The 18,297-nt window shown below is 42.9% G+C and overlaps 1 protein-coding gene across 2 annotated transcripts in view; it reads right to left on the bottom strand.

Annotated features, from left to right (window-relative positions):
• LOC117968578 (kinesin light chain 1-like) overlaps positions 1 to 18,297 on the bottom strand; it is a 34,008-nt gene that overhangs the window by 4,648 nt on the left and 11,063 nt on the right. Inside the window, exon 2 of one of the 2 annotated variants that reach the window (XM_034916346.2) lies at positions 6,391 to 6,886. In XM_034916346.2, coding sequence (XP_034772237.2) covers positions 6,391 to 6,603 — 213 coding nt within the window. In that variant the 5' untranslated portion in view covers positions 6,604 to 6,886. The remainder of the gene's footprint in view (positions 1 to 6,390; positions 6,887 to 18,297) is intronic. The other variant, XM_034916347.2, reaches the window with a different exon arrangement.

Below are 18,297 nucleotides of genomic sequence, written 5' to 3'. Positions count from 1 at the left end.
GACGAGGAGGAGGCTGGCCAGAGTGCTGAGGGGAGAAACGCCGCTCCTGAGGCCGGTGTGCAGCACCCCAAACTGCAGACAGAGGGGGGTGGCGGAACTGCCAGTGAAAGTCAGCCAAACAAACAGGCTGATGGTCAGGGCAATAATAGCGCAGAGGTTCAAGGAGAAGAGACAGGTGATAGTAGCGGTGGTAGAGAGCAGCTACCCAATACACAGCCTAAATACTGAGGCTAATGGGCAGACTGAAGCTGCGAGATCCCAAGAACTGAGCAGTTCATAGCCAGACAAAGAAACTGGCTAAAAAAAGAAGCACTCAAAGGTCTGCTACCGATAGGCATAGATAGAAAAGCCCGAAGAGCTAGCTACCTGTGCAGGGAAACAGAGCCAGCGCTGCCACTGCAGATAACAAGGACTCCTCCGGGTCTGATAGCGATGGCGAGGGAGGGGCTACACAGGGAGAATACAGCCTCAACAGCATTAAAGATTTCTTAGAGAGGGGGAACGAAAGCCAATGGGAATGTGGTTTTTGAATACCATTTTCCTGATATTAAGTTATTTGTAAATTCAGCTCAACACTTGATGAAGGCTCGGGCATTGAACATGTTAGATCAGGAGAGGTGGAGGATTAAGAACATTTTAAATAAGATAAGGTATCGTTCAAAATCTACAAGCTAAAAGATGGATGGATCACATTTCTATCTTTTTATCAGTTTTCCTGTTCTCCCTTTTTAATTTTAATAGGCAGTTTAATGAAAAGTGCAGACGTAATGACAAGAGCTGCTGTTTCTGAATATTTAAAAAACATTGATGTTGCCGTTTTACAGGAAACACAGTGATTTGAATAAGGAATGGTAGGGGGGTGTTATTTTAAGTTATAGGTCTTCTTTGAGTGCAGGAATAGCAGGTTTATTTTTTATTTAAACCACATTCTCTCATCTCAGATGAGATCATTCAGGGACGGCTGCTTGTAGTCAAAGCTGTAGTCGAACAAAAAAGCTTTGTTTTTATTAATGTTTTTGTGCCTACGGATAGAAAGGAGATAATGGAGTTTCTATCACTTTGAATGTAACAATGTCAAATTGTAACTCTAAAGAATATATTATTCTTGAAGGGGATTTTAATTGCTTTATAAATGATAAATTAGATAGGAACCACATGGAGCCCCATGCTCAGTAAAAGACAGTATACCTGGTTGCAGATTAGGGATACCACCCTCTCTAGCTAGATTAGATCGGTTATTGTTTTAAACATCGTTTTAGCATTTTTACATAACCCTCACAGGAATATCAAACCACTGTCTTGTAATCTGTACTGTTTTAATCCCATCCCTAAAGCCAAGGAGTTCTCGTTGGTATTTTAACACACTTCTAACTCAATCTACATTTTAAGGAATGTTTTTGGTTTTTTTGGCAGAGGTGGAGAGAACAAAGTGGTGGGATGTTGGGAAGCTGCAGATCCGGCAGTAGTACACTGTGAGTGCCACAAAGAGCATCACTGAGTCGATAGGGTTCGTACACTTCAAAGAATGTACAATTCCAGGATTTTTTCATGACTTTCCATGACCTATTATTAAAATTTCCATGACCATTTTACCCATCAAGGGACATATTTTACATGATTTAAATAGGGTTGAGTGATTTGGCCATGATTATCATGCTTCATATATTTGGGCAACGCAGTGTTTGTCTAATTGTTGTAGGCATATTCAAAATAAAATACGTTGTGAGAAAACAAACAAAAAAAAAAACAGTAAATATAAGCTTTACCTTAGTCAATGTATTGCCATCCTTGCTTTAATAGACTTGCAGTGTTTTCCTCATTTCCAAATTAAACACTGGAACAGTACCAATTACTGTAAAAACCTACCGGTAAATAAGTACCAGTTTTTTTGTTCATCTCCCTTTTTCGTTTCTTGTCTTTTCTTCCTCTTCTTCACTGTGTCACTCGCGCCATTTTTATTCTCTTAACTAGCATCACCAGGTGGCCATTCTGTAGGTAAAATGTACTGCTTTCTTAAATGATCCTTCAATGGCTTGTTTATAAATGAATAGTGTCAAGACCAGGGAAAGAGAAGAAAAAAAGACTGCAGGCTCTAAAACAGAGCAACGATTTCTCACGCTTGCTTGTTATCACAGCACTTGCAATCTGGCACCTGGTGCAAAACATCTAAAGGGAATTTATTTTATTGGTATTTGTACCGTGACAAAAAGCTACACAGACACATTCTCTGAAGTTGCTATAAGCAAACACTAGTTATATTTCAACTTAACCCTAAATGACTATACAAGGCCGTAGTCAGCTACGAGGCACAGAGGCACGGGCCTCGGTTAAAATCATACTAATATTTATTTAGGCCCTTACGTTGCTTTGCCACAAAAATAAAATGCATTTCATCCCTCGTTGTGTGCATACATTCATTCCCAATTTCCCTATTTACTTATGTTGAGCGACTGATGTGTTTCTATTTTTATTAAAAAGTGAACAAGCCGATTAACTAAGACTTCTTTCTACTTCAGCGAACAACATGCAGAATGGCGGAATAAAATGAGGCAAGTGTCTTGGTGATTTTCCATGGCTGGCTATGGCCCTGCTATATTGCTACATGAGTGGCTGCACTTGGGGTGATTATGCTGTACAGCAAAATATGACAATAATGTGCTGCATTTCTGTTCTGCAAGTTTTGATTCAGGTTCCAGAGTGTGTCACAGGTGGATGCCCCCACACTGCATTTCTTTGGTCTGGAGAAGAATCAGGGCCAGAGTAAGATGATCCTCTGCCTGTGCTCAGCACCAGGGCGAGAGATGCAGGAGCTGGGGGAGATCCGCAGGACAGCGGTGGACTTTTACTCCCAACTGTTCTCCAGTGAGCTGCAGGACAATGAGGATGGCAGCCTGGATATGATACAGCGATCTACCACAGGTCCCTGAAGAGGAGAAGGGCAGCCTGGAGAGGGTACAGCGATCTACCACAGGTCCCTGAAGAGGAGAAGGGCAGCCTGGATATGATACAGCGATCTACCACAGGTCCCTGAAGAGGAGAAGGGCAGCCTGGAGAGGGTACAGCGATCTACCACAGGCCCCTGAAGAGGAGAAGGGCAGCCTGGAGCAGGTACAGCGATCTACCACAGGTCCCTGAAGAGGAGAAGGGCAGCCTGGATATGATACAGCGATCTACCACAGGCCCCTGAAGAGGAGAAGGGCAGCCTGGATATGATCCAGTGATCTACCACAGGTCCCTGAAGAGGAGAAGGGCAGCCTGGAGAGGGTAAAGCGATCTACCACAAACCCCTGAAGAGGAGAAGGGCAGCTTGTAGAGGGCACTCACGCTGCAGGAGCTCTCTGATGCCCTGCAAGAGCTGAGCAAAAAAGGGGGACCTGTGTGTCATAAAGAACTGGAGACCTGTCGCCTCGCTGTGTGCATAAAATACTATCCAAGGCCATGGCCAATAGACTGAAAGAGGTGCTGGGGCATGTGATACACTCTGATCAAGCATACTGCATGCCTAACAGGTCAATCCGTGACAATATTTTTTCCGATTCGGGATGTTTTGGACGTCTCTAGGCTATTGGGTCTCAATACTGGTATGATTTCTCTAGACCAGGAAAAGGCTTTTGACAGGATGGAACTCCAATATCTGTGGACTGGGACAATGCATCGATGCATCGAATCGTTGGAATAACCATCGATGGATAAAATAACCACGAAGACTGAAAAAGCAATGGAATTGTTACTTCGTGAACGGCAACAAACACACACAAGGAAACCTTAATCCAACAAGAGAGGACGATTTATGCTTCAGAAACTCCATTAAACATCAGCGAAGATCCCCTGATTTGGTGGAATAAGCATCCCTGCAACATCGGTCCCGAGTGAGCGAGTGTTCAGCAAAGCGGGGATGCTTGAGAAAAAACAGAAAATAAGCTCTGAGAGAGCACAGACTTTTACGTTGGACTTGTAAATAGTTATTCTTGTGTTCCCCGTTGGAGTTTTTTTTTCCTCTAATCCGGTTGCTGTCATTTGTAATGTTTTATTAACATTTTGTGGGGAACCTCGCCAACAGTGTGACTAGACAAATAATTAGAAATGTGTAGTTTTAATTTCAACTGGATAAACGTTTACTTTTTGTGATTAGATTTAATGAAAATATATTTACTTATTATTTACATGTTTCTTTTGCATTATGAAAAAACGATGCATCGATGCATCAGGTCTTTATGAAAACGATGCATCGATAGTAAAAAAAAAAACCCTATCATTCGTGCCCTAGTACAATGAAGGCATTTGGGTTCAACCCTGTTTTTTTAGCCATGAATCAGGTGATGTATGGTGACATTCAGAGTGTGCTGAAAATGAATAGTGGCTTAAGTGGTCCTTTTAAAGTGCAGAGGGGAATCAGACAGGGCTGCTCCATGTCGGGGATGTTGTACTCTCTGGCTACTGAGCCGCTGCTGCCCGAGCTGAGGAGAGTCGTAAGTGGACTGTCTCTCCCACACTGTCCCAACGCTCCCCTTGACTCTACACGTATGCCAATGACATTGCGGTGATAGTGAGGAGCCAGGAGGATGTCAGGGGTCTCTGCACTGCTATAAGGGACTACAGGGCTTTGTCTTCAGCAAAAAGAAATTTGGGCAAAGCACAGTGCAGTGCTTATAGGGGACTGGACAGACTGCAGACCCTCGACCCTCCCAGCAGGATTACAATGGAGTGGGGGAGGCCTCAAATACCTGGGGGTGTACCTGGGGGACAAGGCCAGTGTGCAGGGAAACTGGGAAGGAGTGCTGGAGGAGGTGCAGGGGCAGCTGGGCAGGGAACGCTGTCACACAGAGGTAAGGCCCTTATTACCAACCTCCACAGTGCGGCACAGGCTGGCATGTCTTTCTGGAGCCGCCGAGAGGACTGCTGGCACTGGTGCAGTGTGCTATTGGACCTTCTGGGACAGACTGCATTGGCTGAGGCGGGGCATGCTGTACCTTCACGAGGAGGAGGTGGGGGCAGGGGCTGACTGACCTCACCAGTCGGACTGCCACTTTCCGTCTGCAGTCAATGCAAATGCTGCTGTACGGTCCGAACACTGCCTTGGAGACCGCTGGCCTGTGGCCTGCTCTGAGAGGTGCGGGTGCTCCAGCTGGATACAAGCTTGTTTCTGATGGACACCACCAGACTGAATACATCAAAGCTGCCCAGTTTCTACAGGAAAATGCTGGGGGCCTGGAGCCTGCTGAGGGTGCAGCCAGTGGACTTCTGGAGATGCGCATCATTTACAACCCCAGACTGGATTCTGAGGTTCCCAGCCTACCTGTTTGCACTCAGCTGCTGGTCAGAGCTGTACAGCTGCGCCACCTGATGCACCTACGACAGCACTGCTGGCGCAGTGTGGAGGGCCTGGCCGCGGTGCTGGGCCTGCGCTGTGTAGACAGATTCCTGAGTTCGCTCCGTGCTGCTTAACCTCCGGAAGGGCTTTGCTCCTGAGGGTTTTTTTTTTATTGTTTTTTAAGGAACATCAGCTCCCCCACCCACAGCCCCCATTTCCATGACCGCATGTGTCCCTGCATTGAACCAAAACAACAGCCCCCTGGGGCCCCTGCTGAGCGTGAAGGGACTGAGAGAGTCTCTGGACAGCATCAAGGGTAAGACCCTGTACAGAGTGTGTGTGAAGGTCCAGCCCCAAGCACAGCTCAGGCAGCTTCCCCGACACACACTGGAGGGACAGACTGGGGGTGGGGGTAGAGCCAGAGCCAGCCTGGAGCAATCTGTACAAGCCACTGCTGAATAAGATGGCAGGAGATCTGCAGTGGAGGGTGTTACATACCATCACTGCTTTCATTCTTTATTGTGTTCTTAACCATTCAGTTCTGACTCGGTTTGTCATTGTTTTGTGTCCTGCACCCGTTTACAAGCACTTTCTACAATTTTAGAAGCACTTTTTAGAGATCTTAACCTACATTTTAATGAAACAGTGTTTAAGTTTATTGATCAACTAGCAAATGTTATTTTAGGGCAGGCTAAAATGGCAATGTATAAGAGCAGGAAAGGCTAGTCGAAGGTCTTTTGAGCCATGACGTCTTGACTATATTTAAAATGCTAGTGAAACACCCTGTGAGAATTGATTATAATTACTATAAACAAATGCATAATCTCAGTTTGTTTGAAATGATCTGGTGTATTCATGGTGCAATATGCAAATTAGAAAACGAAGACCTCTAGGTTTGCTGCATTTGCTACATTTTTGGATCCTAGTGTGTATCTATCTTTTGCACTTTGGGGGAAAAAATAAAGAAATAAAAAAATTGTAACTGATTAAATTGCTTTCTATTTTGTTTATCTGTATTTATTAATTTTTTAATTGACAATAAAGTACACATAAAAGTCTTTCCTCTCTCCACCCCTCACCTGTGCCTCTCCCAGTCCCAGTTCGATTCTCTCCAGGGACTCCAGTATGATGCCACTCTTCTCCTGCTCCAGTCCGGTGCAGTCCTCTGGCTGCCTGCTCTGTAGCGCCCCCTGCAGCTTGTCCAGGAGATTGCGGTTCTCTCCCCTCAGTGCCTCCAGCCCAGCAATGACTTGCTGCGTGCTGCACAGGAGCTCCTCCCCGCTCAGAGACATGGTGACACTGAGTATAACAATATAACAACATGCATATCAATATCAAGCAGCTCCTCCACTCAGAGACATGGTGACACTGAGAATAACAATATAACAGCATGCATATCAATATCAAGCAGCTCCTCCACTCAGAGACATGGTGACACTGAGAATAACAATATAACAGCATGGATATCAATATCAAGCAGCTCCTCCACTCAGAGACATGGTGACACTGAGAATAACAATATAACAGCATGCATATCAATATCAAGCAGCTCCTCCACTCAGAGACATGGTGACACTGAGAATAACAATATAACAGCATGCATATCAATATCAACAGCTCCTCCACTCAGAGATATGGTGAGAGAATCCTTGGCACAGGAAGAATGTGCAATTCACTAGAGAAGACAGACACACAGAGTGAAGTGTAATTCCAGTACAGAGCACACAGAGTGAAGTGTAATTCCAGTACAGAGCACACAGAGTGAAGTGTAATTCCAGCACAGAGCACACAGAGTGAAGTGTAATTCCAGTACAGAACACACAGAGTGAAGTGTAATTCCAGTACAGAACACACAGACACACAGAGTTAAGTGTAATTCCAGTACAGAACACACAGAGTGAAGTGTAATTATAATACAGAACACACAGAGTGAAGTGTAATTCCAGTACAGAACACACAGACACACAGAGTGAAGTGTAATTCCAGTACAGAACACACAGAGTGAAGTGTAATTCCAGTACAGAGCACACAGAGTGAAGTGTAATTCCAGTACAGAACACACAGAGTGAAGTGTAATTCCAGTACAGAACACACAGACTGAAGTGTAATTCCAGTACAGAACAGACAGAGTGAAGTGTAATTCCAGTACAGAGCACACAGAGCACACAGATTGAAGTGTAATTCCAGTACAGAGCACACAGACACACAGAGTGAAGTGTAATTCCAGTACAGAACACACAGACACACAGAGTGAAGTGTAATTCCAGTACAGAACACACAGAGTGAAGTGTAATTCCAGTACAGAACACACAGAGTGAAGTGTAATTCCAGTACAGAACACACAGAGTGAAGTGTAATTCCAGTACAGAAAACACAGACACACAGAGTGAAGTGTAATTCTAGTACAGAACACACAGAGTGAAGTGTAATTCCAGTACAGAACACACAAACACACAGAGTGAAGTGTAATTCCAGTACAGAACACACAGACACACAGAGTGAAGTGTAATTCCAGTACAGAACACACAGAGTGAAGTGTAATTCCAGTACAGAACACACAGACACACAGAGTGAAGTGTAATTCCAGTACAGAGCACACAGAGTGAAGTGTAATTCCAGTACAGAACACACAGAGTGAAATGTAATTCCAGTAAAGAACACACAGAGCACACAGATTGAAGTGTAATTCCAGTATAGAACACACAGACACACAGAGTGAAGTGTAATTCCAGTACAGAGCACACAGAGTGAAGTGTAATTCCAGTACAGAACACACAGAGTGAAGTGTAATTCCAGTACAGAACACACAGACACACAGAGTGAAGTGTAATTCCAGTACAGAACACACAGAGTGAAGTGTAATTCCAGTACAGAACACACAGAGTGAAGTGTAATTCCAGTACAGAACACACAGAGTGAAGTGTAATTCCAGTACAGAAAACACAGACACACAGAGTGAAGTGTAATTCTAGTACAGAACACACAGAGTGAAGTGTAATTCCAGTACAGAACACACAAACACACAGAGTGAAGTGTAATTCCAGTACAGAACACACAGACACACAGAGTGAAGTGTAATTCCAGTACAGAACACACAGTGAAGTGTAATTCCAGTACAGAACACACAGAGTGAAGTGTAATTCCAGTACAAAACACACAGACACACAGAGTGAAGTGTAATTCCAGTACAGAACACACAAACACACAGAGTCAAGTGTAATTCCAGTACAGAACACACAGAGTGAAGTGTAATTCCAGTACAGAACACACAGAGTGAAGTGTAATTCCAGTACAGAACACACAGAGTGAAGTGTAATTCCAGTACAGAACACACAGACACACAGAGTGAAGTGTAATTCCAGTACAGAAAACACAGACACACAGAGTGAAGTGTAATTCCAGTACAGAACAGACAGAGTGAAGTGTAATTCCAGTACAGAACACACAGACACACAGAGTGAAGTGTAATTCCAGTACAGAGCACACAGAGTGAAGTGTAATTCCAGTACAGAACACATAAACACACAGAGTGAAGTGTAATTCCAGTACAGAGCACACAGACACACAGAGTGAAGTGTAATTCCAGTACAGAACACACAGAGTGAAGTGTAATTCCAGTAAAGAACACACAGAGTGAAGTGTAATTCCAGTACAGAACACACAGACACACAGAGTGAAGTGTAATTCCAGTACAGAGCACACAGACACACAGAGTGAAGTGTAATTCCAGTACAGAACACACAGAGTGAAGTGTAATAACAGTACAGAACACACAGAGTGAAGTGTAATTCCAGTACAGAACACACAGACACACAGAGTGAAGTGTAATTCCAGTACAGAACACACAGACACACAGAGTGAAGTGTAATTCCAGTACAGAGCACGCAGAGTGAAGTGTAATTCCAGTACAGAACACACAGACACACAGAGTGAAGTGTAATTCCAGTACAGAGCACACAGAGTGAAGTGTAATTCCAGTACAGAACACACAAACACACAGAGTGAAGTGTAATTCCAGTACAGAGCACACAGACACACAGAGTGAAGTGCAATTCCAGTACAGAACACACAGAGTGAAGTGTAATTCCAGTAAAGAACACACAGAGCACACAGATTGAAGTGTAATTCCAGTATAGAACACACAGACACACAGAGTGAAGTGTAATTCCAGTACAGAGCACACAGAGTGAAGTGTAATTCCAGTACAGAACACACAGAGCACACAGAGTGAAGTGTAATTCCAGTACAGAACACACAGAGTGAAGTGTAATTCCAGTACAGAACACACAGAGCACACAGAGTGAAGTGTAATTCCAGTAAAGAACACACAGAGTGAAGTGTAATTCCAGTACAGAAAACACAGACACACAGAGTGAAGTGTAATTCCAGTACAGAGCACACAGAGTGAAGTGTAATTCCAGTACAGAACACACAGAATGAAGTGTAATTCCAGTACAGAACACACAGAGTGAAGTGTAATTCCAGTACAGAACACACAGACACACAGAGTGAAGTGTAATTCCAGTACAGAACACACAGAGCACACAGAGTGAAGTGTAATTCCAGTAAAGAACACACAGAGTGAAGTGTAATTCCAGTACAGAAAACACAGACACACAGAGTGAAGTGTAATTCCAGTACAGAGCACGCAGAGTGAAGTGTAATTCCAGTACAGAACACACAGACACACAGAGTGAAGTGTAATTCCAGTACAGAGCACACAGAGTGAAGTGTAATTCCAGTACAGAACACACAAACACACAGAGTGAAGTGTAATTCCAGTACAGAACACACAAACACACAAAGTGAAGTGTAATTCCAGTACAGAACACACAAACATACAGAGTGAAGTGTAATTCCAGTACAGAACACACAGACACACAGAGTGAAGTGTAATTCCAGTACAGAACACACAAACACACAGAGTGAAGTGTAATTCCAGTACAGAACACACAGACACACAGAGTGAAGTGTAATTCCAGTACAGAGCACACAGAGTGAAGTGTAACTCCAGTACAGAACACATAAACACACAGAGTGAAGTGTAATTCCAGTACAGAGCACACAGACACACAGAGTGAAGTGTAATTCCAGTACAGAACACACAGAGTGAAGTGTAATTCCAGTAAAGAACACACAGAGTGAAGTGTAATTCCAGTACAGAACACACAGACACACAGAGTGAAGTGTAATTCCAGTACAGAGCACACAGACACACAGAGTGAAGTGTAATTCCAGTACAGAACACACAGAGTGAAGTGTAATTCCAGTACAGAACACACAGAGTGAAGTGTAATTCCAGTACAGAACACACAGACACACAGAGTGAAGTGTAATTCCAGTACAGAACACACAGACACACAGAGTGAAGTGTAATTCCAGTACAGAGCACGCAGAGTGAAGTGTAATTCCAGTACAGAACACACAGACACACAGAGTGAAGTGTAATTCCAGTACAGAGCACACAGAGTGAAGTGTAATTCCAGTACAGAACACACAAACACACAGAGTGAAGTGTAATTCCAGTACAGAGCACACAGACACACAGAGTGAAGTGCAATTCCAGTACAGAACACACAGAGTGAAGTGTAATTCCAGTAAAGAACACACAGAGCACACAGATTGAAGTGTAATTCCAGTATAGAACACACAGACACACAGAGTGAAGTGTAATTCCAGTACAGAGCACACAGAGTGAAGTGTAATTCCAGTACAGAACACACAGAGCACACAGAGTGAAGTGTAATTCCAGTACAGAACACACAGAGTGAAGTGTAATTCCAGTACAGAACACACAGAGCACACAGAGTGAAGTGTAATTCCAGTAAAGAACACACAGAGTGAAGTGTAATTCCAGTACAGAAAACACAGACACACAGAGTGAAGTGTAATTCCAGTACAGAGCACACAGAGTGAAGTGTAATTCCAGTACAGAACACACAGAATGAAGTGTAATTCCAGTACAGAACACACAGAGTGAAGTGTAATTCCAGTACAGAACACACAGACACACAGAGTGAAGTGTAATTCCAGTACAGAACACACAGAGCACACAGAGTGAAGTGTAATTCCAGTAAAGAACACACAGAGTGAAGTGTAATTCCAGTACAGAAAACACAGACACACAGAGTGAAGTGTAATTCCAGTACAGAGCACGCAGAGTGAAGTGTAATTCCAGTACAGAACACACAGACACACAGAGTGAAGTGTAATTCCAGTACAGAGCACACAGAGTGAAGTGTAATTCCAGTACAGAACACACAAACACACAGAGTGAAGTGTAATTCCAGTACAGAACACACAAACACACAAAGTGAAGTGTAATTCCAGTACAGAACACACAAACACACAGAGTGAAGTGTAATTCCAGTACAGAACACACAGACACACAGAGTGAAGTGTAATTCCAGTACAGAACACACAAACACACAGAGTGAAGTGTAATTCCAGTACAGAGCACACAGACACACAGAGTGAAGTGCAATTCCAGTACAGAACACACAGAGTGAAGTGTAATTCCAGTACAGAACACACAGACACACAGAGTGAAGTGTAATTCCAGTACAGAGCACACAGAGTGAAGTGTAATTCCAGTACAGAACACATAAACACACAGAGTGAAGTGTAATTCCAGTACAGAGCACACAGACACACAGAGTGAAGTGTAATTCCAGTACAGAACACACAGAGTGAAGTGTAATTCCAGTAAAGAACACACAGAGTGAAGTGTAATTCCAGTACAGAACACACAGACACACAGAGTGAAGTGTAATTCCAGTACAGAGCACACAGACACACAGAGTGAAGTGTAATTCCAGTACAGAACACACAGAGTGAAGTGTAATTATAATACAGAACACACAGAGTGAAGTGTAATTCCAGTACAGAACACACAGACACACAGAGTGAAGTGTAATTCCAGTACAGAACACACAGAGTGAAGTGTAATTCCAGTACAGAGCACACAGAGTGAAGTGTAATTCCAGTACAGAACACACAGAGTGAAGTGTAATTCCAGTACAGAACACACAGACTGAAGTGTAATTCCAGTACAGAACAGACAGAGTGAAGTGTAATTCCAGTACAGAGCACACAGAGCACACAGATTGAAGTGTAATTCCAGTACAGAGCACACAGACACACAGAGTGAAGTGTAATTCCAGTACAGAACACACAGACACACAGAGTGAAGTGTAATTCCAGTACAGAACACACAGAGTGAAGTGTAATTCCAGTACAGAACACACAGAGTGAAGTGTAATTCCAGTACAGAACACACAGAGTGAAGTGTAATTCCAGTACAGAAAACACAGACACACAGAGTGAAGTGTAATTCTAGTACAGAACACACAGAGTGAAGTGTAATTCCAGTACAGAACACACAAACACACAGAGTGAAGTGTAATTCCAGTACAGAACACACAGACACACAGAGTGAAGTGTAATTCCAGTACAGAACACACAGAGTGAAGTGTAATTCCAGTACAGAACACACAGACACACAGAGTGAAGTGTAATTCCAGTACAGAGCACACAGAGTGAAGTGTAATTCCAGTACAGAACACACAGAGTGAAATGTAATTCCAGTAAAGAACACACAGAGCACACAGATTGAAGTGTAATTCCAGTATAGAACACACAGACACACAGAGTGAAGTGTAATTCCAGTACAGAGCACACAGAGTGAAGTGTAATTCCAGTACAGAACACACAGAGTGAAGTGTAATTCCAGTACAGAACACACAGACACACAGAGTGAAGTGTAATTCCAGTACAGAACACACAGAGTGAAGTGTAATTCCAGTACAGAACACACAGAGTGAAGTGTAATTCCAGTACAGAACACACAGAGTGAAGTGTAATTCCAGTACAGAAAACACAGACACACAGAGTGAAGTGTAATTCTAGTACAGAACACACAGAGTGAAGTGTAATTCCAGTACAGAACACACAAACACACAGAGTGAAGTGTAATTCCAGTACAGAACACACAGACACACAGAGTGAAGTGTAATTCCAGTACAGAACACACAGAGTGAAGTGTAATTCCAGTACAGAACACACAGAGTGAAGTGTAATTCCAGTACAAAACACACAGACACACAGAGTGAAGTGTAATTCCAGTACAGAACACACAAACACACAGAGTCAAGTGTAATTCCAGTACAGAACACACAGAGTGAAGTGTAATTCCAGTACAGAACACACAGAGTGAAGTGTAATTCCAGTACAGAACACACAGAGTGAAGTGTAATTCCAGTACAGAACACACAGACACACAGAGTGAAGTGTAATTCCAGTACAGAAAACACAGACACACAGAGTGAAGTGTAATTCCAGTACAGAACAGACAGAGTGAAGTGTAATTCCAGTACAGAACACACAGACACACAGAGTGAAGTGTAATTCCAGTACAGAGCACACAGAGTGAAGTGTAATTCCAGTACAGAACACATAAACACACAGAGTGAAGTGTAATTCCAGTACAGAGCACACAGACACACAGAGTGAAGTGTAATTCCAGTACAGAACACACAGAGTGAAGTGTAATTCCAGTAAAGAACACACAGAGTGAAGTGTAATTCCAGTACAGAACACACAGACACACAGAGTGAAGTGTAATTCCAGTACAGAGCACACAGACACACAGAGTGAAGTGTAATTCCAGTACAGAACACACAGAGTGAAGTGTAATAACAGTACAGAACACACAGAGTGAAGTGTAATTCCAGTACAGAACACACAGACACACAGAGTGAAGTGTAATTCCAGTACAGAACACACAGACACACAGAGTGAAGTGTAATTCCAGTACAGAGCACGCAGAGTGAAGTGTAATTCCAGTACAGAACACACAGACACACAGAGTGAAGTGTAATTCCAGTACAGAGCACACAGAGTGAAGTGTAATTCCAGTACAGAACACACAAACACACAGAGTGAAGTGTAATTCCAGTACAGAGCACACAGACACACAGAGTGAAGTGCAATTCCAGTACAGAACACACAGAGTGAAGTGTAATTCCAGTAAAGAACACACAGAGCACACAGATTGAAGTGTAATTCCAGTATAGAACACACAGACACACAGAGTGAAGTGTAATTCCAGTACAGAGCACACAGAGTGAAGTGTAATTCCAGTACAGAACACACAGAGCACACAGAGTGAAGTGTAATTCCAGTACAGAACACACAGAGTGAAGTGTAATTCCAGTACAGAACACACAGAGCACACAGAGTGAAGTGTAATTCCAGTAAAGAACACACAGAGTGAAGTGTAATTCCAGTACAGAAAACACAGACACACAGAGTGAAGTGTAATTCCAGTACAGAGCACACAGAGTGAAGTGTAATTCCAGTACAGAACACACAGAATGAAGTGTAATTCCAGTACAGAACACACAGAGTGAAGTGTAATTCCAGTACAGAACACACAGACACACAGAGTGAAGTGTAATTCCAGTACAGAACACACAGAGCACACAGAGTGAAGTGTAATTCCAGTAAAGAACACACAGAGTGAAGTGTAATTCCAGTACAGAAAACACAGACACACAGAGTGAAGTGTAATTCCAGTACAGAGCACGCAGAGTGAAGTGTAATTCCAGTACAGAACACACAGACACACAGAGTGAAGTGTAATTCCAGTACAGAGCACACAGAGTGAAGTGTAATTCCAGTACAGAACACACAAACACACAGAGTGAAGTGTAATTCCAGTACAGAACACACAAACACACAAAGTGAAGTGTAATTCCAGTACAGAACACACAAACATACAGAGTGAAGTGTAATTCCAGTACAGAACACACAGACACACAGAGTGAAGTGTAATTCCAGTACAGAACACACAAACACACAGAGTGAAGTGTAATTCCAGTACAGAACACACAGACACACAGAGTGAAGTGTAATTCCAGTACAGAGCACACAGAGTGAAGTGTAACTCCAGTACAGAACACATAAACACACAGAGTGAAGTGTAATTCCAGTACAGAGCACACAGACACACAGAGTGAAGTGTAATTCCAGTACAGAACACACAGAGTGAAGTGTAATTCCAGTAAAGAACACACAGAGTGAAGTGTAATTCCAGTACAGAACACACAGACACACAGAGTGAAGTGTAATTCCAGTACAGAGCACACAGACACACAGAGTGAAGTGTAATTCCAGTACAGAACACACAGAGTGAAGTGTAATTCCAGTACAGAACACACAGAGTGAAGTGTAATTCCAGTACAGAACACACAGACACACAGAGTGAAGTGTAATTCCAGTACAGAACACACAGACACACAGAGTGAAGTGTAATTCCAGTACAGAGCACGCAGAGTGAAGTGTAATTCCAGTACAGAACACACAGACACACAGAGTGAAGTGTAATTCCAGTACAGAGCACACAGAGTGAAGTGTAATTCCAGTACAGAACACACAAACACACAGAGTGAAGTGTAATTCCAGTACAGAGCACACAGACACACAGAGTGAAGTGCAATTCCAGTACAGAACACACAGAGTGAAGTGTAATTCCAGTAAAGAACACACAGAGCACACAGATTGAAGTGTAATTCCAGTATAGAACACACAGACACACAGAGTGAAGTGTAATTCCAGTACAGAGCACACAGAGTGAAGTGTAATTCCAGTACAGAACACACAGAGCACACAGAGTGAAGTGTAATTCCAGTACAGAACACACAGAGTGAAGTGTAATTCCAGTACAGAACACACAGAGCACACAGAGTGAAGTGTAATTCCAGTAAAGAACACACAGAGTGAAGTGTAATTCCAGTACAGAAAACACAGACACACAGAGTGAAGTGTAATTCCAGTACAGAGCACACAGAGTGAAGTGTAATTCCAGTACAGAACACACAGAATGAAGTGTAATTCCAGTACAGAACACACAGAGTGAAGTGTAATTCCAGTACAGAACACACAGACACACAGAGTGAAGTGTAATTCCAGTACAGAACACACAGAGCACACAGAGTGAAGTGTAATTCCAGTAAAGAACACACAGAGTGAAGTGTAATTCCAGTACAGAAAACACAGACACACAGAGTGAAGTGTAATTCCAGTACAGAGCACGCAGAGTGAAGTGTAATTCCAGTACAGAACACACAGACACACAGAGTGAAGTGTAATTCCAGTACAGAGCACACAGAGTGAAGTGTAATTCCAGTACAGAACACACAAACACACAGAGTGAAGTGTAATTCCAGTACAGAACACACAAACACACAAAGTGAAGTGTAATTCCAGTACAGAACACACAAACACACAGAGTGAAGTGTAATTCCAGTACAGAACACACAGACACACAGAGTGAAGTGTAATTCCAGTACAGAACACACAAACACACAGAGTGAAGTGTAATTCCAGTACAGAGCACACAGACACACAGAGTGAAGTGCAATTCCAGTACAGAACACACAGAGTGAAGTGTAATTCCAGTACAGAACACACAGACACACAGAGTGAAGTGTAATTCCAGTACAGAGCACACAGAGTGAAGTGTAATTCCAGTACAGAACACATAAACACACAGAGTGAAGTGTAATTCCAGTACAGAGCACACAGACACACAGAGTGAAGTGTAATTCCAGTACAGAACACACAGAGTGAAGTGTAATTCCAGTAAAGAACACACAGAGTGAAGTGTAATTCCAGTACAGAACACACAGACACACAGAGTGAAGTGTAATTCCAGTACAGAGCACACAGACACACAGAGTGAAGTGTAATTCCAGTACAGAACACACAGAGTGAAGTGTAATTCCAGTACAGAACACACAGAGTGAAGTGTAATTCCAGTACAGAACACACAGAGTGAAGTGTAATTCCAGTACAGAACACACAGACACACAGAGTGAAGTGTAATTCCAGTACAGAACACACAGACACACAGAGTGAAGTGTAAAACCAGTACAGAGCACGCAGAGTGAAGTGTAATTCCAGTACAGAACACACAGACACACAGAGTGAAGTGTAATTCCAGTACAGAGCACACAGAGTGAAGTGTAATTCCAGTACAGAACACACAAACACACAGAGTGAAGTGTAATTCCAGTACAGAGCACACAGACACACAGAGTGAAGTGCAATTCCAGTACAGAACACACAGAGTGAAGTGTAATTCCAGTAAAGAACACACAGAGCACACAGATTGAAGTGTAATTCCAGTATAGAACACACAGACACACAGAGTGAAGTGTAATTCCAGTACAGAGCACACAGAGTGAAGTGTAATTCCAGTACAGAACACACAGAGCACACAGAGTGAAGTGTAATTCCAGTACAGAACACACAGAGTGAAGTGTAATTCCAGTACAGAACACACAGAGCACACAGAGTGAAGTGTAATTCCAGTAAAGAACACACAGACTGAAGTGTAATTCCAGTACAGAAAACACAGACACACAGAGTGAAGTGTAATTCCAGTACAGAGCACACAGAGTGAAGTGTAATTCCAGTACAGAACACACAGAATGAAGTGTAATTCCAGTACAGAACACACAGAGTGAAGTGTAATTCCAGTACAGAACACACAGACACACAGAGTGAAGTGTAATTCCAGTACAGAACACACAGAGCACACAGAGTGAAGTGTAATTCCAGTAAAGAACACACAGAGTGAAGTGTAATTCCAGTACAGAAAACACAGACACACAGAGTGAAGTGTAATTCCAGTACAGAGCACGCAGAGTGAAGTGTAATTCCAGTACAGAACACACAGACACACAGAGTGAAGTGTAATTCCAGTACAGAGCACACAGAGTGAAGTGTAATTCCAGTACAGAACACACAAACACACAGAGTGAAGTGTAATTCCAGTACAGAACACACAAACACACAAAGTGAAGTGTAATTCCAGTACAGAACACACAAACACACAGAGTGAAGTGTAATTCCAGTACAGAACACACAGACACACAGAGTGAAGTGTAATTCCAGTACAGAACACACAAACACACAGAGTG

Source organism: Acipenser ruthenus, chromosome 30 (genome assembly GCF_902713425.1).
Source record: "Acipenser ruthenus chromosome 30, fAciRut3.2 maternal haplotype, whole genome shotgun sequence".
In the NCBI taxonomy this organism is placed as follows: domain Eukaryota; kingdom Metazoa; phylum Chordata; class Actinopteri; order Acipenseriformes; family Acipenseridae; genus Acipenser; species Acipenser ruthenus.
The sequence above is the reverse complement of the archived record's forward strand: the minus strand, read 5'-3'. Positions and strand labels throughout refer to the sequence as shown.